The sequence below is a fragment of the Pongo pygmaeus genome, chromosome 12, assembly GCF_028885625.2.
Source record: "Pongo pygmaeus isolate AG05252 chromosome 12, NHGRI_mPonPyg2-v2.0_pri, whole genome shotgun sequence".
Taxonomy (NCBI): Eukaryota; Metazoa; Chordata; class Mammalia; order Primates; family Hominidae; genus Pongo; species Pongo pygmaeus.
The window spans coordinates 89332998-89350981 of NC_072385.2; the positions used below are offsets into that span (position 1 = coordinate 89332998).

Here is a 17984-nt window from a genome sequence, read left to right on the forward strand (position 1 = left end):
TGCTTTGCCCAGTCCTTGCCTAGACCTAATAAAAACATGAGATATGCCTAAGTGGGAAAGAATTCACTAAATGCCAACATGGAGAAAGTAAAAGGCATTTGGGTTCAAGTTGGTGTTTGGAAAATTAAAAAAAAAAAAAAGAAGAAAGAAACTAAAAGGTACATCTGTCACTATCCACAAAAAAGAAACCTACATTATTTTAGGTATTTAGGATAATTTAAGGACATTTATAGATTCCTTAGTGAACCACAAATATTTTTCTATAAAATCAAAAGCTTATCATAATGTGGACATAAGAACAAAAGTGTTGTCTGAGTATTACTGAACATAATTCTATTCAAACAAATCTATTTTATCAAACAAATCTATTCATTTGATAAAGCTGTATTGTTAAGCAAAAGACACTACCTAAATTCAGACAATAGTTAACAGTACTGATATTTTCTTTGAGAAAGAGTATGAGTACTATTTTTACATTTAAAATGCTCATATTTCATTGACAATTCACTATCTTAAGAGAAATGTCCTATACAAAAAACATACAAAGTCCATAGCTCCTATGATGGTATGCTGTTTAACTCAGTGACACAAAGGTATTCTTGGCTGATTTCTTTCATCACATGAAATTAATTACAAGAATTATAAGAAATATTTAAGTGATTTTCTCAGTGGACAAATCTATCACCACTTAATCAGAAGCTTGGATGAAAAGGCAATATATTCTATAATATTGTAATACTGCATCAAACAAAAACACTCTGGTATTAATGTATAGTAGCATCAAGAAAAATATGTTCTGGGTTTATTCTACAGTGAAAGTAAAGAAGCAGGGAATGGCAAAGAAATCACCCAAAACAAAGCAAAGAAGGAAGAAACAGCCCCACTACTGAATTAACTGAGGTCAAAATGGAAACAAAAATAAAAGGGACAGTACTTCAGTGTCCAGTGTTCTTTCTGACCTACATTCTCTCTCCCTCTCTCTCTCCCTCCCCCACCTCCCCCCCCACACACACACACCTGCAAAGTGTAGAAACTGCAGTATCCCATTTTGTCGGTGTACCTTATACAAGGCTTATTTTTCAGCTAAAGACAGTAAAACTTTCTATTATATATACATACATGCATACATTTAGTGAGTATAATAAATATTAGTGAGAAGAAAACATCAACTATAAATTCACTTTGTAAAACACTAAATATATTTCTATACAGTGAATGTATAACTCACAAACATTTCCTGTATTGTCAAAGCTGGTAAGGACATCTTCAACATTCAAGGATCCACTATTATGCCTAGAAAGGAGTAAAGCGTTTGCTTTAATGATTCTGAAATGTTAACATTTTTAGTTTTCAAAAAAGCTGAGACTGAGACTGTATATTATGGCATACCCAATAGCAATAAATTATTCCATGCTATATTTTAAGAATATTTTCTGCCCACTAGAGGGAGAAGGAAAAGAAATAACAGTATGGTCCTCAGAATATTTAACATAATGACTTTTTAAATGATTAATCTACATCTTAAAGTACTAACAAATAATATTTACTTGTTGCGTTTTCATTATGTAAAGGGAAGTTCTTAACCTTTTTAAAGCCAAAAACCCACACAGTATACTTAGAGAATCAAGTTGAAAAATCATCACCTTCCAGAACCACACTCAACAATACATAAATTTACTCTATAACAGCACAAAAAATTCAGAACTTCAGTCACAAAGAACTAGCCAATCATCAGGTCTGCTATTCCATCTACAGACAGTTATGAATGTCAGGGAGCAAAGTTTTTGTATCTTTTGCCCACTAATCTTAATTCTAACGCCTTTAATTCTAATCTCTCTTCAGTTAACAACTCTTTTAAATATTTGACTTGACACTGATATTTTATTAATACCTATGAAAAATACTATATGTTATATACAAATAGACTCAATTGTGCAATAGGTCATAGAGTTTGAGTTTCTCAGGAAAAAAAAAATTAGTGCTAATCCATCTACAATCCTCTACATTCTCTCCCATATAATTTACAGCTGAAGTTCTTTAGAATGTTATAAAAGTTTATAATAACCATTGATAATTCATAAAAATTTACTTCAACATTCACTTTGTCATTTAAAACTTGTCATAAGTGATATATAGAATTATGGTGAAGTGTGCCTCCCACTTCCCTCAAATTCTTATGCTGAAGCCCTAACCCTGGTACCTCAAAAGGTGACTATATTTAGCGATAGGGCTTTTAAAGGTAATTTAGTTAAAATAGGGTCATTAGGGTGGGCCCTAATGCAATGTGACTGGTTTCTTTATAAGAAGAGGAGGTATTGGGAATCTCACCCCCATCCCCCACAGCAGCTACAGCAAGACCCACTCAAGGAGATTCTGAGCTCAGACAGGCCTAGCCCTGCCCCTACATGATGGTCCTTCCCTACCCACCCTGGTAGCTGAAGGAAAAGGCATATACTCTTGGGAGGTCTAAGGCCCCGCCCACCACCAGTTCCTCTCCATATTACTACAGTTGATGCTCTCTGGAAAGCACCACCTCCAAGCAGGAGGCCAACCGGCACAAAAATAGAGCATTAAACCACCAAAGCTAAGAACCCTCACGGACTCCATTGTACCCCCCTGCCCCGCCACCTCCACCAGAACAGGCACTGGTATCCACAGCTAAGAGACCCATAGACAGTTCACATCACAGGACTCTGTGCAGACAACCTCCAGTACCAGCCTGGGGCCAGGTAGACTCACTGGGTAGCTAGAACCCAGGAGAGACATCACAGCAGTTCTGCTCATAGGAAGCCACATCCATAGGAAAACGGGGAGAGTACTACATCAAGGGAACACCCAGTGGGACAAAAGAATCTGAACAACAGCCTTCAGCCCTAGACCTTCCGTATGACGGAGCCTACCCAAATGAGAAGGAACCAGAAAAACAACCCTGTTAATGTGACTAAACACGGCTCTTTAACACTCCCCCAAAAAATCACACTAGTTCACCAGCAATGGATCCGGAACAAGAAGAAATCCCTGATTTACCTGAAAAAGAATTCAGGAGGTTAGTTATTAAGCTAATCAGGGAGGCACCAGAGAAAGGCAAAGCCCAATGCAAGCAAATCCAAAAGAACAATATAAGAAGTGAAGGGAGAAACATTCAAGGAAATAGACAGCATAAAGAAAAAACAGTCAAAATGTCAGGAAACTTCAGACACACTTTTAGAAATGTGAAATGCTCTGGAAAGTCTCAACAATGAATTGAATAAGTAGAAGAAAGAAATTCCGAGCTCAAAAACAAGATCTTCGAATTAACCCAATCCAACAAAGACAAAGAGAAAAAGAATAAGAAAATATGAACAAAGCCTCCAAGAAGTCTGGGATTATGTTAAACGACCAAACTGAAGAATAATCGGTGTTCCTGAGGAAGAAGCTTAGAAAACATATTTGGGGGAATAATCAAGGAAAATTTCCCCGGCCTTGCTAGAGACCTAGACATCCAACTACAAGAAGCTCTGGGAAATTCATCGCAAAAGGATCATCACCTAGGCACATTGCCATCGATCATCAAAAGTTAAGATGAAGGAAAGAACCTTAAGAGCTGTGAGGCAAAAGACCAGGTAACCTATAAAGAAAATCCTATCAGATCAACAGCAGATTTCTCAGCAGAAACCCTACAATGCGGAAGGGACTGGGGCCCTATCTTCAGCCTCCTCAAACAAAACAATTGTCAGCCAAGAATTTTGTATCCAGTGAAACTAGGCATCATATAAGTAGGTGTCATATATAAAGGAAATTATAGTCTTTTTCAGACAAATACTGAGATAATTCACCATTACCAATCCACCACCACAAGAACTGCTAAAAAGAGCTCTAAATCTTGAAGCAAATCCTGGAAACACATCAAAGTAGAACCTCTTTAAAGCATAAATCACACAGGACCTATAAAACAAAAATACAAGTTAAAAAGCAAAAACAAAAAAAACAAAGTACTCAGGCAACAAAGAGTACAATGAATGCAAGGGTACCTCACATTTCAATACTAACAATGAATATAAATGGCCTAAATGCTCCACTTAAGAGGCACAGAACCACAAAACAGATAAGAACTCACCAACCAAATATCTGCTGCCTTCAGGAGACTCATCTAACACATAAGGACTCACACTTAACTTAAAGGGGTGGAAAAAGGCATTTCATGCAAATGGATACCAAAAACTAGCAGGGGTAGCTATTCTTATATCAGATAAAACAAATCTTAAAGCAACAGCAGTTAAAAGAGACGAAAGGGGACATTACATAATGGTAAAAGGCCCTGTCCAACAGGAAAATATCACAATCCTAAACATATATGTACCTAACACTGGAGCTCCCAAATTTATAAAACAATTACTAATGCCTAAGAAATGAGATAGACAGCAACACAATAATAGTAGGGGACTTCAATACTCCACTGATAGCACTAGACAGGTCATCAAGACAGAAAGTCAACAAAGAAACAATAGATTTAAACTATACCTTCGAACAAATGGACTTAACAGATATATACAGAGCATTTTGTCCTACAACTGCAGAATAAACATTTTATTCAATAGCACATGGAACTTTCTCCAAGACAGACTATATGATAGGCCATAAAATGAGCCTCGATACATTTAAGAAAACTGGAATTATATCAAGCACTCTCTCAGACCACAGTGGAATAAAAGTGGAAATCAACTCCAAAAGGAACCTTCAAAACCATGCAAATACATGAAAATTAAATAACCTGCTACTAAATGAGCACTGGGCCAAAAAAGAAATCAAGGTGGAAATTTAAAAATTCTTCAAACTGAATGACAATAATGACACAACCTATCAAAATCTCTGGGATACAGCAAAGGTGATGCTAAGAGGAAAGTTCATAGACCTAAATGCCTACATCAAAAAGACTGAAAGAGCACAAACTGACAGTCTAAGGTCACACCTCAAGGAACTAGAGAAACAAGAACAAACCAAACCTAAACACAGCAGAAGAAAGAAAATAACCAAGATCAGAGCAGAACTAAATGAAATTGAAACAACAACAAAATACAAAAGACAAATGAAAGAAAAAGCTGGTTCTTTGAAAAGATAAATAAAATTGATAGACCATTAGCAAGATAAACCAAGAAAAGAAGAGAGAAAATCCAAATCACCTCACTAGGAAACAGGAGATACTGCAACTGACACCACTGAAATACAAAAGATCATTCAAGGCTACTACATTTACACACATAAACCAGAAAACCTAGAAGAGATGGATAAATTCCTGGAAAAATATAACCCTCCTACCTTAAATCAGGAAAAATTAGACACCCTGAGGCACCCAGCTAGCCCAGTCAGTACAGCATGAGAATTAGATCCCTGAACAGACTAACAACAAGCAGCGAGGCTGAAATGGTAATTTTAAAATTACCAACAAAAAAAAGTCCAGGACCAGCTGGATTCACAGCAGAATTCTACCAGACAGTGAAAGAAGAATTGGTACCAATCCTTTTGACACTATTCCACAAGCTAAAGAAATAAGAAACCCTCCCTAATTCATTCTATGAAGCCAGCATCATTCTAATACCAAAACCAGGGATGGACATAACCAAAAAAGAAAACTACAGACTGATATCCTTGATGAATACAGATGTTAAAATCTTTAACAAAATATCAGTTAACTGAATCTAACAACATATCAAAAAGATAATCCACCATGATCAAGTGGGTTTCATACCAGGGATGCAGGGATGCGTTAACATATGCAAGTCAATAAATGTGATACACCACATAAACAGAATTAAAAACAAAAATCACATGATCATCTCAATAGATGCAGAAAAAGCATTCGACAAAATCCAGCATCGCTTTATGATTAGAACTCTCAGCAAAACTGGCACACAAGGGACATTCCTTAATGTAATAAAAGCCATCTATGACAAACCCACAGCCAACATAATACTGAATGGGGAAAAACTGAAAGCAGTCCCTCTGAGAACAGGAACAAGACAAGGATGCCCACTCTCACCACTGCTCTTCAACACAGTACTGGAAGTCCTAGCCAGAGCAATCACAAAAGAAAGAAATAAAGGGCATCCAAATCAGTAAAGAGGAAGTCAAATTGTCATTGTTTGCTGATGATATGATTGTTTACCCTGACAACCCTAAAGACTCCTCCAGAAAGCTCCTAGAACTGATAAAAGAATTCAGCAAAATTTCCAAACACAAGATTAATGTACAAAAATCAATAGTTTTTCTATACACCAACAGCAACCAAGTAGAGAATCAAATCAAGAACTCAACCCTTTTTGCAATAGCTGCAAAAAAAAAAATACTTAGGAATATACCTAACCAAGGAGTCAAAAGACCTCTACAAGGAAAACTACAAAACACAGCTGAAAGAAATCACAGACAACACAAACAACTGGAAACACATCCCATGCTCATGGATAGGTAGAATCAATATGGTGAAAATGACCATACTGCCAAAAGCAATCTACAAATTCAATTCAATCCCCATCAAAATACCACCATCATTCTTCACAGAATTAGAAAAAACAATTCTAAAATTTATATGAAACCAAAAAAGAACCTGCATAGCCAAAGCAAGACTGAGCAAAAAGAACAAATCTGGAGGCATCACACTACCTGATTTCAACTATACTATAAAGCCACAGTCACTAAAACAGCATGGTACTGGTATAAAAATAAGCACAGAGACCACTGGAACAGAATAGAGAACCCAGAAATAAATCCAAATACTTACAGCCAACTGATCTTCGACAAAGTAAACAAAACAAAAAGTGGGGGAAAAGACACCCTTTTCAACAAATGGTGCTGGGATAATTGGCTAGCTATATGCAGAGAATGAAACCGGATCCTCATATCACCTTATAAAAAACCAACTTAGGATGGATTGAGGACTTAAATCTAAGACCTGAAGCTATCAAAATTCTAGAAGATAACATTGGAAAAACTCTTCTAGACATTGTCTTAGGCAAGGATTTCATGACCAAGAACCCAAAAGCAAATGCAAAAAAAAAAAAAAAAAAGATAAATAGCTGAGATCTAATTAAACTAAGGAGCTTTTGTACAGCAAAAGGAACAGTCAGCAGAGTAAACAGACAACCCAGAGAGTGGGAGAAAATCTTCACAATCTAAACATCTGACAAAGGCCTAATATTCAGAATCTACAATGAACTCAAACAAATCAGTAAGAAAAAAACAAACAATCCCATCAAAAAGTGGACTAAGGAAATGAATAGACAATTCTCAAAAGAAGATATACAAATGGCCAACAAATATATGAAAAAAATGCTCAACATCACTAGTGATCAGGGAAAAGCAAATCAAAAGCACAATGCAATACCACCTTACTCCTGCAAGAATGGCCATAATCAAAAAGTCAAAAAACAATAGATACTGATGTGGATGCTGTGATCAGGGAACACCTCTACACTGCTGGTGGGAATGTAAACTAGTACAACCACTATGGAAACAGTGTGGAGATTCCTTAAAGAACTAAAAGTAGAACTACCATTTGATCCAGCAATCCCACTACTTGGTATCTACCCAGAGGAAAACAAGTCATTATTCGAAAAAGACACTTGCACACTCATGTTTATAGCAGCACAATTCACAATTGCAAAATCGTGGAACCAACCAAAATGCCCATCAATCAACGAGTGGATAAAGAAAATGTGGTATATATATATATACACAATGGAATACTACAAAGAGGAATGAATTAAGGGCATTTGCAGTGACCTGGATGGGATTGGAGGCTATTATTCTAAATGAAGTAACTCGGGAATGGAAAACCAAACATCATATATTCTCACTGATATGTGGGAACTAAGCTATGAGGACGCAAAGGCATAAGAATGATACAATGGACTTTGGGGACTTGCGGGGAAGAGTGGGAGGGGGACAAGGGATAAACAAATATGGTACACTGTATACTGCTCAGCTGATGGGTGAACCAAAATCTCACAAAACACCACAAAAGAACTTACTTATGTAACCAAATACCACCTGTACCCCAATAACTTATGGGAAAAAATGAAAATTAAAATTACAAATTAAAAAAAGGGGTCAGGTGCAGTGGCTCATGCCTGTAATCCCAGCACTTTGGGAGGCCGAGGCAGGTGGATTACAAGGTCAGGAGTTTAAGACCAGCTTGGCCAGTATGGTGAAACCTCATCTCTAATAAAAATACAAAAATTAGCTGGGTGTGGTGGCATGCACCTGTAGTCCCAGCCTCTCGGGAGGCTGAGGCAGAAGAATTGCTTGAACCTGGGAGGCGAAGGATGCAGTGAGCTGAGATCATGCCACTGCACTCCAGCCTGGGTGACAGAGTGAGATTCTGTCTCAAAAAATAAAAATAAAATAAAATAAAATAAATTATCAACTGAAAAAAAAAGAGGAGGTAGGACACAGAGAGACATCAGGGTCATGCATGCACAGAGGAATGGCCTCTGAAAAGGCAGTGTGAGGGCAGCCATCTGCAAGCCAAAGGGAAGAGGCCTCAGAAGAAACCAAACCTGCCAACACCTTGATCTCAGATTTCTAGCTCCCAGAACTGCAAGAAACTAAATTTCTGTTGTTTAAGCCCCCCAGTATGTGGTGTTTTGTTTTGGCAGCCAAGCAAACTAAAACATAGTAAGAGAATACATGTAAATTGTATTACCCTTTCCATAAAAATAGAGCTTTTCTTTATTTCTGTCACAGAGGCCCAGTTCTTTGACAGGGTAATTAAATGAGATGAAAAAAGTTGGCCGGGCCTGGTGGCTCAGGCCTGTAATCCCAGCACTTTGGGAGGCCACGGCGGGCAGATCATGAGGTCAGGAGATCGAGACTATCCAGGCTAACACAGTGAAACCCTGTCTCTACTAAAAATACAAAAAAATTAGCCGGGCGTAGTGGCAGGCACCTGTAGTCCCAGCTACTCAGGAGGCTGAGGCAGAAGATTGGCGTGAACCCGGGAGGCAGAGCTTGCAGTGAGTGGAGACTGTGCCACTGCACTCCAGCCTGGGCGACAGAATAAGATTCTGTCTCAAAAAAAAAAAAAAAGAAGAAAAAGAAAAAAGTTACTTGCAATCTGACTGATCAAATAAGCACTAGGCCCCAAAGTATCATAATCTAAAAAAACAAAGTCACCAATCACAAATAAAACAATCATAATAACATAATGATTCTTTGTCTTCTCTGGGCCTATAAGATTCTAGGTATAGATGAGGTTATTTACACTAATATGGAAAACTACAGTAAATACTGAGAAAAGATGAAAAGGAGCAAAATATTTAACCTCCAAAATGCAAGATGACTCACACCTATAATCCCAGCACTTTAGGAGGTTGAGGCAGGTAGAATCACCTAAGGTCAGGAGTTCAAGACCAGACTGGCCAACATGGTGAAACCCTGTCTCTACTAAAAATACAAAAATTAGCCAGGTGTAGTGGCAGGCACCTGTAATCCCAACTACTCAGGAGGCTGAGGCAGGAAAATCGCTTGAACCCGGGAGGCAGAGATTGCTGTGAGCCGAAATCGTGCCATTGCATTCCAGCCTGGGTGACAAGAGCGAAACTCCATCTCAAAAAAAAAAAAAAGTAAGATGAAACTATTAAAATTATCAACAAGACAGTATTGAAATCCAAAAAAAGTTTTAATACAAAAGCAATATATGGTTCCTTCAAGAAAAAACTGCTCATAATCCTAACATGGAGAGATAACATGAGAATTTTGGTACGCAGCCTTCAAATCTTATTCTATGTTCACATATTCCTTTTATTAAAGAACTGAAAGCACTTTTCCATATTGTTTTGCAATTTGTTATTCATCAATTATAACAAATTATGCATTATAAACAGTTTCCCACATCATTAAGTAATATCCCATAACATGATTTTAATGGCTGCCAAGTTCAATGGATGTCTGCACCATAATTTATTGAACCAGAACTTTATGTTGGATTTTAAGATTGTGCCCAATTTTGTGCTATTGTGCACACTGCTGCAATGAACATTCTTGTGGAAAACATCAGATCTATTTCTGATTGTTTACTTAAGATACATTGCTAAAAGGGGAATTGTTTTATGGCCTAATTTTAATAAGAATATTCTCTTCCTCTTGCATCTGTCTCTCTCTGTCTCTGTCTCTCATATATCAGGATGAAATAAATACTTGTAATTAAATCTGAAACAAGTAGAAATAACATGCACATATTTTGTAATAATGGTAATTTTTTTTATATTTCTAAAAAACAAACTGAGATAATAGAAGTGAAGTGCATGTTTTAAAAGTTAAGAACACTATTCAAAATAAAAAATTTGATTTCAACTTATCACTGAAGCAAAACTTGTCATTCTTGACAGCATTATTTCTTTTTTGAGACAGAGTCTTGCACTGTTGCCCAGAGTGGAGTGCAATGGCGCGATCTCGGCTCACTGCAACCTCTGCCTCCCAGGTTCAAGCGATTCTCCTGCCTCAGCCTCCTGAGTAGCTGGGATTACAGGTGTCTGCCACCACACCCGGCTAATTTTTGTATTTTTAGTAGAGATGGGGTTTCACTATGTTGGCCAGGCTGGTCTCAAACTCCTGACCTCGTGACCCGCCCATCTCTGCCTCCCAAAGTGCTGGGATTACAGGCGTGAGCCACCGTGCCCGGCCGAAAGCATTATTTCTTAAAGAAACAGAATGCTTCCCCTATGACCTTTTTAAGGGGGTAGGCAGTGGAGAAACAGTAAACCTCATCCTATACCTCTAAGATATTTATAAAAATAAAATCAATTATCCATGAAATTATCAGGGTTTAAAAACCTAAAAGATGGCATCTTATGAAAGAATAATGTTAATAATCACTATTTTCAAAACTATAAGAAGTTAGTTCTAATTATAGGAAAACTGCTATCAATATAGTATGACAAAGATTCAAGTTCCATTTCATTTGTTCCAAACTTAAGGACTGTTCTTTTTCACTGAGTCATCTATTTTATTCAAGCCTCAACTCTACAAGCTCTTGTCTAGTCTTAGTTTTTCAACTATTTACCTAGGTCCTGTCTGATCTCTGTGGTTTGCTAGTACTGCCTATAACAAAAGAAACTTCTCAAACTTAAATTCTTAAAAACTTCAGTCTTAGCATTATACTTGTAATTAATGTTATGTGACAACGACGATTTTTTGCCAACATATTCAGAGTATAAAAAGTTCACTCCATCTTTGTCCTAAACTTCAAAGCTTTATCCCAAACCATTAACAATGGCCAGATTCTTCTCCCCAGGGCCACACCATTTTTTTCACAAGCACCTAAAGCTATCCTAGAACTGAGGAACTTTGAGTTTCTTCCTAAAAATGGCCTGCTGAGTAAGGACTGAGGAATGAGTCACTGGGGCAGATAATTATTTGAAGAGGGAAAAAGAAAAGCTGCTAGAGGAAAAATCTGAAGCCTAAACGTGCCAAGAGGTTGAAACTAGAGGTGAAAAGCAAGCCATGGATAAATATGACATTAAAATTATAGATAACAAATGAAAAAATAGATATGTTAGACTTCATCAAAATTAAAAATTTTGTGCATCGAAAGGTACTACATATCAAGAAAGTGAAAAGAAAATGCACAGGCTAAGAGAAAATATTTGCAAATACCACATGTATGATAGGGTCTAATATCCAGAATATATAAAAATAACTCTGACAATAAAAAGAGACAGCTCAATTAAAAACGCAAAGACAGGAGTGCAAAAGTCCCATTGGAAAGAAAATAAAACATTCAAAAAAAAAAAAAAAACGGCAAAGAACTTGAATAGGCATTTCTCAAAAAAAAAAATACAAATGGCCAATAAGCATATGAAAAGATACTCAACATCATTAAACAATAGAGAAATGTATATCAAAGCCACAGTGAGATATCACTTCATATCCACTATAAGGGTTATAATATTTTTTAAAAAAGAAGAAAAATTAACAAGTGCTTCACTGATAAGCATAGGGAGAAACTAAAACACTCATACATTCCTAGAATATAAAATGGTACAGCACTATGAAAAATAGTTGGCTACTCCTCAAAAAGTTAAACATAGAGTTACCATATGACCCAGCAATTCCACTCCTGGGTGCATACCCAAGAGAATTAAAAGCATACGTTCACACAAAAACTTGTACATGCATATTCATAGTGGCATTATTCATAATAGCCAAAAATTAGAAACAATCCAAATGTTCATCAACTGATGAAAAAATAAACAAAATACATTAGCCATACAATGGGGATGCCATAAAAAAGGAATGAAGTACTGGTATGCGGTACAATATGGCTGAATCTTAAATTTAAAAAGATTATGCTCAGTGAAAGAAGATAGATATAAAGGGCCACATATTGTAGGATTCCATTTACATAAAGTGCCCAGAACAGACGATACATAGAGTCAGAAAGTCAGGTACTGGTTGCCAGGGACTAGGGGAAGGAGGAGAATGGGGCATTACAGCCAATGTATATGGGGTTTCTTTTCAGGGTAATGAAAAAGTTCTGGAACAGTGGTGAAGGCTGTACAACATTGTAAATATACTTAAAACCACTGAATTGCATACTTTAAAGTGATTAAAATAGCAAATTTTGTTATGTAAATTGTATTGTGAGTAAAAGAAAATTGATCCAAAAATACAAAGTAAGCCAGAGAGTGGAATGGGTCCTAAAAGGCTGCAGAAGAACAAAGAGGAGAGGTTTTCGGAAGGTTTTAAAAACTTAATTCTAGGCCAGGCGCGGTGGCTCACGCCTGTAATACCAGCATTTTGGGACGCCAAGGCGGGTAGATCACGAGGTCAAGAGATCGAGACCATCCTGGCCAACATGGTGAAACCCCGTCTCTATTAAAAATACAAAAATTAGCTGGGCGTGGTGGTGCATGCCTGTAGTCCCAGCTAATCAGGAGGCTGAGGCAGAAGAATCGTTTGAACCCAGGAGGCGGAGGTTGCAGTGAGCCAAGATCGCACCACTGCACTCCAGCCTGGTGACAGAGCGAGACTCTGTCTCAAAACAAACAAACAAACTTAATTCTAGATGCTTTGGAGTTCTTTCAAAAATAAGCAGTTAAAAATTTAAAATTTTTAAAAATAGCTAAAGAGATGTTTTCCAGTCTCATATCTACGAGTTTTAGGAAATTAGTAGATGGTTTCTACATGTTCTATATTAGGATTTGGAAAATGTTTAAGGGAACATTTCAATTTACTCAAACAGTATATTTATATGTAAGCACATTACATAAAAAATTGCAATGAAGTTTAAAACAAATTAGAAAACTAAGTTATAGTAACCCATATCTATGATTTAAGATCCATAAAAATGTGACACAATGGAATTCACAGTTTTTGGGAAACTATGGATCATATTTTAAGGGTCCTAAAAACCGTTGTTTTATTGCTATAATCACCTCTGTTGTTAATATCACTACTAACAATAAAACTATGCTTTTAAATATAGATACAGTATTCATATTTGTCTTAGATGCCAGCCTTGCCAAGCTCTATATACGTACCTAGGTTATATCACACATACAAAAATAATCTGCCACACATCTAATTTCATAAGCAAACCATCTAATCACTAGTTTTTATTTACTGAACATTCACAAGCTATATAACTAAAATAATGAGGTGAGGGTTTGGTTTGTCTTTTTCTTTCCCTAGAAATGGAAGGTATGATCTCTGTGTAGCGCATTTGTTATAACAGAAAGATGCAACACAGTCAAAGACAAAGTCATTCTTGACTTTTTGCCCATTCTAAGTTCCCAGGACAAGGCAAAAGTCAAGAGTTCTAGCCTTCTAATTCAGCAATTACCATAGTAACAGTAGTCTTATTCAAACAAAGAAGGACAGTTCAGGCTTCTCAGCTTTTTCTATACCTAAGACATGTATACACTTATAAATGAATACCTCAGGCACTTCTATGGTTCCATATATAATGGAAGCAATTTAAAGCTTCCAGAATATGCAAATTCCTGATGTGCTGAAATTAAGTAGAAATATGGGAGACAGGAACAATTTCTTCTATCTACACAGCAAGCTTTATACAACAATAGATTACAGTTTATGAGACAGCGAAAAGGAAATTTTAATTAAAGAATTTTAGCATAAACATCTCCTGGTATCTCTTAGCTTACATACTTGCATCTATCTAATAACAAGAGCCTCTTCGACAAAGTTCTAAGAAATAAAGTACCAAAGTCCAGGCATAGTGGCTCACGCCTGTAATCCCAGCACTTTGGGAGGTCAAGGCCCGCAGATCCCTTGACCCCAGCAGTTTGAGACCAGCCTGGGCAACACAGCAAAACCCCATCTCTACAAAATATACAAAAATTAGCTGTAACTGTGGTCCTAGCCACTTGTACTGTAACTGTAGTCCTAGCCACTTGGGAGACTAAGGCGGGAGGATTGCTTGAGCCTGGGAGGTCAAGGCTTCAGTGAGCTGTGATCATGCCACTGCACACCAGCCTGGGCAACAGAGTGAGACCGTCTCAAAAAAAAAGAAAGAAAGTACCAGAAAGGTAAGAATATTTTGTCAAGGAACAAAATCCAGGAGTCATACCCTGGATTTTCATTTCAAAACTCTCAACACATAATTTGAAACAAAGAGTCGACCATCCACAGGTAGACAAAGACGACAACAAACCTTGGGAATTTTGTAACCTACCTTTCACACTGTTTACACTTTAGCTTCAGATGAAAAGTCACTAAGGGAAAATTATTCCTTCATTTTAAGTATTATCATATAAGGCTGACAGAAAATAATGGTCAAAGTTTTTAAGGTCACTGCTTATATAAACAAGATACAACTAGGCATTTTGAATTCACAAATACCTAGGTATTAATCCTCTTGGGGGTATTCATTTCAACTCTAATAAAACTTTAAGGAGACAGAATGAATGGGTAGCAAAAGTTTAAGATAGACAAAACTAATAAGTATTGATAACAAGTGCTGATCACCCTGTGTGTGTTAACTCTGTTAAGCTGTGACAGGTGATCTTAGGCGATAAGAACTGAGAAAGTGAAAATGGGGTTTACAATTATGATTTGTGAGGAACTTGTAACATCCCCAGTTTTTTTGTTTTGTTTTGTTTTGGTTTGGTTTTTTTGATACAGAGTCTCACTCTGTCACCAGGCTGGAGTTCAGTGGCACAATCTCATCTGACTGCAACCTCCACCTCCCAGGTTCAAGCAATTCTCATGTATTAGCCACCGAGTAACAGGGATACTGGGATTACAGGCATGAACCACCATGTCTGGCTAATTTTTTTTGTATTTTTAGTAGAGACAGGGTTTCAGCATGTTGGCCAGGCTGGTCTCAAACTCCTAGGCTCAAGTGATTCACCCTTCTCAGCCTCCCAAAGTGCTGAAACTACAGGCATGAGCCACTGTGCCCAGCCCAACATCTCCAATGCTTAGCCCCTTAATAGAACCTGGAGCAGGCTGGGCATGGTGGCTCACACCTGTAATCCCAGCACTTTGGGAGGCCAAGGCAGGTGGATCACTTGATTTCAGGCGTTCAAAACCAGCCTGCCCAACATGGTGAAACCCTGTCTCTACTAAATATACAAAAAAATTAGCCAGGTGTGATGGCACACACCTGTAATCCCAGCTACTCAGGAGGCTGAGGCAGGAGAGTCACTTGAAACCCGGAGGTAAAGGTTGCAGTAAGCTGAGAATGGGACACTGCACTCCAGTCTGGGTGACAGATTGAGACCCCTTCTCAAAAAAGAAAAAAAAAAAAACCAAGAACCTGGAGCAGATCCACCATATAATATGTATCGATAATCATTCCTCCAGCTAAAGACTGCAATGGCCTCTTCTCAGTAGCCTCTGATGATTCTGTCTTGCTCTTTCTCACCCTGTGTATTTTCTAGTACCTTTGCCATCATCTGGGCATCCCCTTCTCCCAGAACTTTCAAGTACTTCCAGATCCAGTTTTTTAAAAAATCATTTCCAAAAATCACTCCTACCTCTAAACTTCTATTAAGACCTCTAAACTTCTATTAAGTGTGAGTATTCCACTCATTTTGAAAGTAGTTATGCACAGCCTGGTGAGAGTTCTTAGACTGAATAGTTAACTTTCCTTATTTAATTATTTTTATTATTTAACTTTTATCTATTTCAGCTCCTTGAGCATAGTATTGTATATTTATATTTCCTTCTGTTTATATATAGAGAGAGAAGGTGCTATTAAATATTTATTGGTTTGAATTTAACACTATTCATCACTTTTTTTTCAATCATCATTACTGCTGATTAAACAAACTTAAAAAATATAGAGGAAGATGAGAGTACTCCACTTCATTTCAAAACTACTTCTAAACCACTGCTTTGGGATATTGCAAGTAATATTAAAAAACAACAACAACAAAAAAACAGAAACCCTGGCCAGGCATGGTGGCTCAAGCCTGTAACCCCTAAAGGGGTCTCGCTCTATCGCCCAAACTGGAGTGTAGTGGCATGATCATGGCTCACTGCAGCCTTGAAATCCTGGGCTGTAAGGATTCTCCTGCCTCTGCCTCCTGAGTACCTGGGACTACAAGCACATACCACCGCCCCTGGCTAATTTTTAAAATTTTTTGTAGACACAGGGTTTCCCTATGTTGCCAAGGCTAGTCTTGAACTCCTGGCCTCAAGTGATCCTCTTGTTTCAGCCTCCCAAAGTACTGTTATTTTTGCACTAATGTGGACAGATACTAACTAGTTTGAAAAAAAAAATCTTGGCAGCCAATGAAGCCAAAATTTTAGCTCAGTCACCTGTCTTTTTTCCAACTCAATGTCATATTTATATAGATACACATTTATTCTTTCATATATCACAAGAAGATATATCACGAAGAACAATGCTGTTGGAGAGGAGTCCCAGTTTACTCTATAGCCTGGGCTCTGGATAGTACTACATGAGGATCATCTCCACAAGTGGATAACCATGACTTGCTTTGAAAGTTCTCAAGAAGAGACTATTTCACATTCTCACTGGCTAACCCTTACCAGGGCCTTGAAGATGTCAGGAAATTATTCTTGCTACAATTTATACTTATTGTCTCTTTTCACCAGTGGATGTAGAAGATAACTTTTAGAACTTTATACCTAAAGACCCCTACTGGATCACTCTGTCCTTTCTTGTCTTTCATTTCCTTCTAACTGTTTAATCATTTCCATTCCTGCTTCACAAAGTTATTGTAAGGATCACTTGAAATGGAATACATCAAAACACCTAGCTCTGTACCTGACACAGAGTAAGCATATACCTTTCTTTCCTTTCTAACCAAGGACAAAACTGATTATCTCCATCAAAATGCAAAGCAGTTGGGGTATCCTAATTAGAATCTCATAACGAATGTACAGGTACACCCAAAAATCTGTAAGTTTATATGTTTTATTCGGCATTTTCTTTACTTTGATTTTTTTTTTTTTTTTTTTTGAGGCAGAGTCTTACTCTGTCACCCAGGCTAGAGTGCAATGACACAATCACAGCTCACAGCAGCCTCAACCTCCTGGGCTCAATCAATCTTTCCACCTCAGCCTCCAGAGTAGCTAAGACTATAGGCACATGCCACCATGCCCAACTAATTTTTGTATTTTTTGTAAAGGTGGGGTTTTGCCATGTTGCCCAGGCTGGTCTTGAACTCCTAGGGTCAAGTGATCCACCCACCTTGGCCTCCTGAAGTGCTAGGATTACAGGCATGAGCCACTGCGCCCAGCCGGCATTTTCAGTAAAATAATATTATAAAACCAGATTCTAATTGTTCTTTCCTGCCCAACCTAGTCAATTTTTATCCAAATCCCAAATTTTTAGCTATTATGATATCTTTTAAAGCTTAGATATTCTAAACTAAAATAGCTCGAGAAACATATACTATAAATAGATACGCTTTGTGAAAATTTTTTTCTTAAAATTATTCCTAGCCTCACCTAAACCTTATTCAGTCACATTTACACTTAAAATGTTTTTTGCTCTTCTTATAGTTACTGTAAAT

At 37.4% G+C, this 17984-nt stretch overlaps 1 protein-coding gene across 9 annotated transcripts in view; it reads right to left on the reverse strand.

Moving 5' to 3' along the window:
* CAMKMT (calmodulin-lysine N-methyltransferase) overlaps positions 1 to 17984 on the reverse strand; it is a 417874-nt gene that overhangs the window by 388135 nt on the left and 11755 nt on the right. For all 9 annotated transcript variants that reach the window (XM_054473836.2, XM_054473833.2, XM_054473831.2 and 6 more), the window contains exon 3: positions 1229 to 1293. In XM_054473836.2, coding sequence (XP_054329811.1) covers positions 1229 to 1293 — 65 coding nt within the window. The remainder of the gene's footprint in view (positions 1 to 1228; positions 1294 to 17984) is intronic.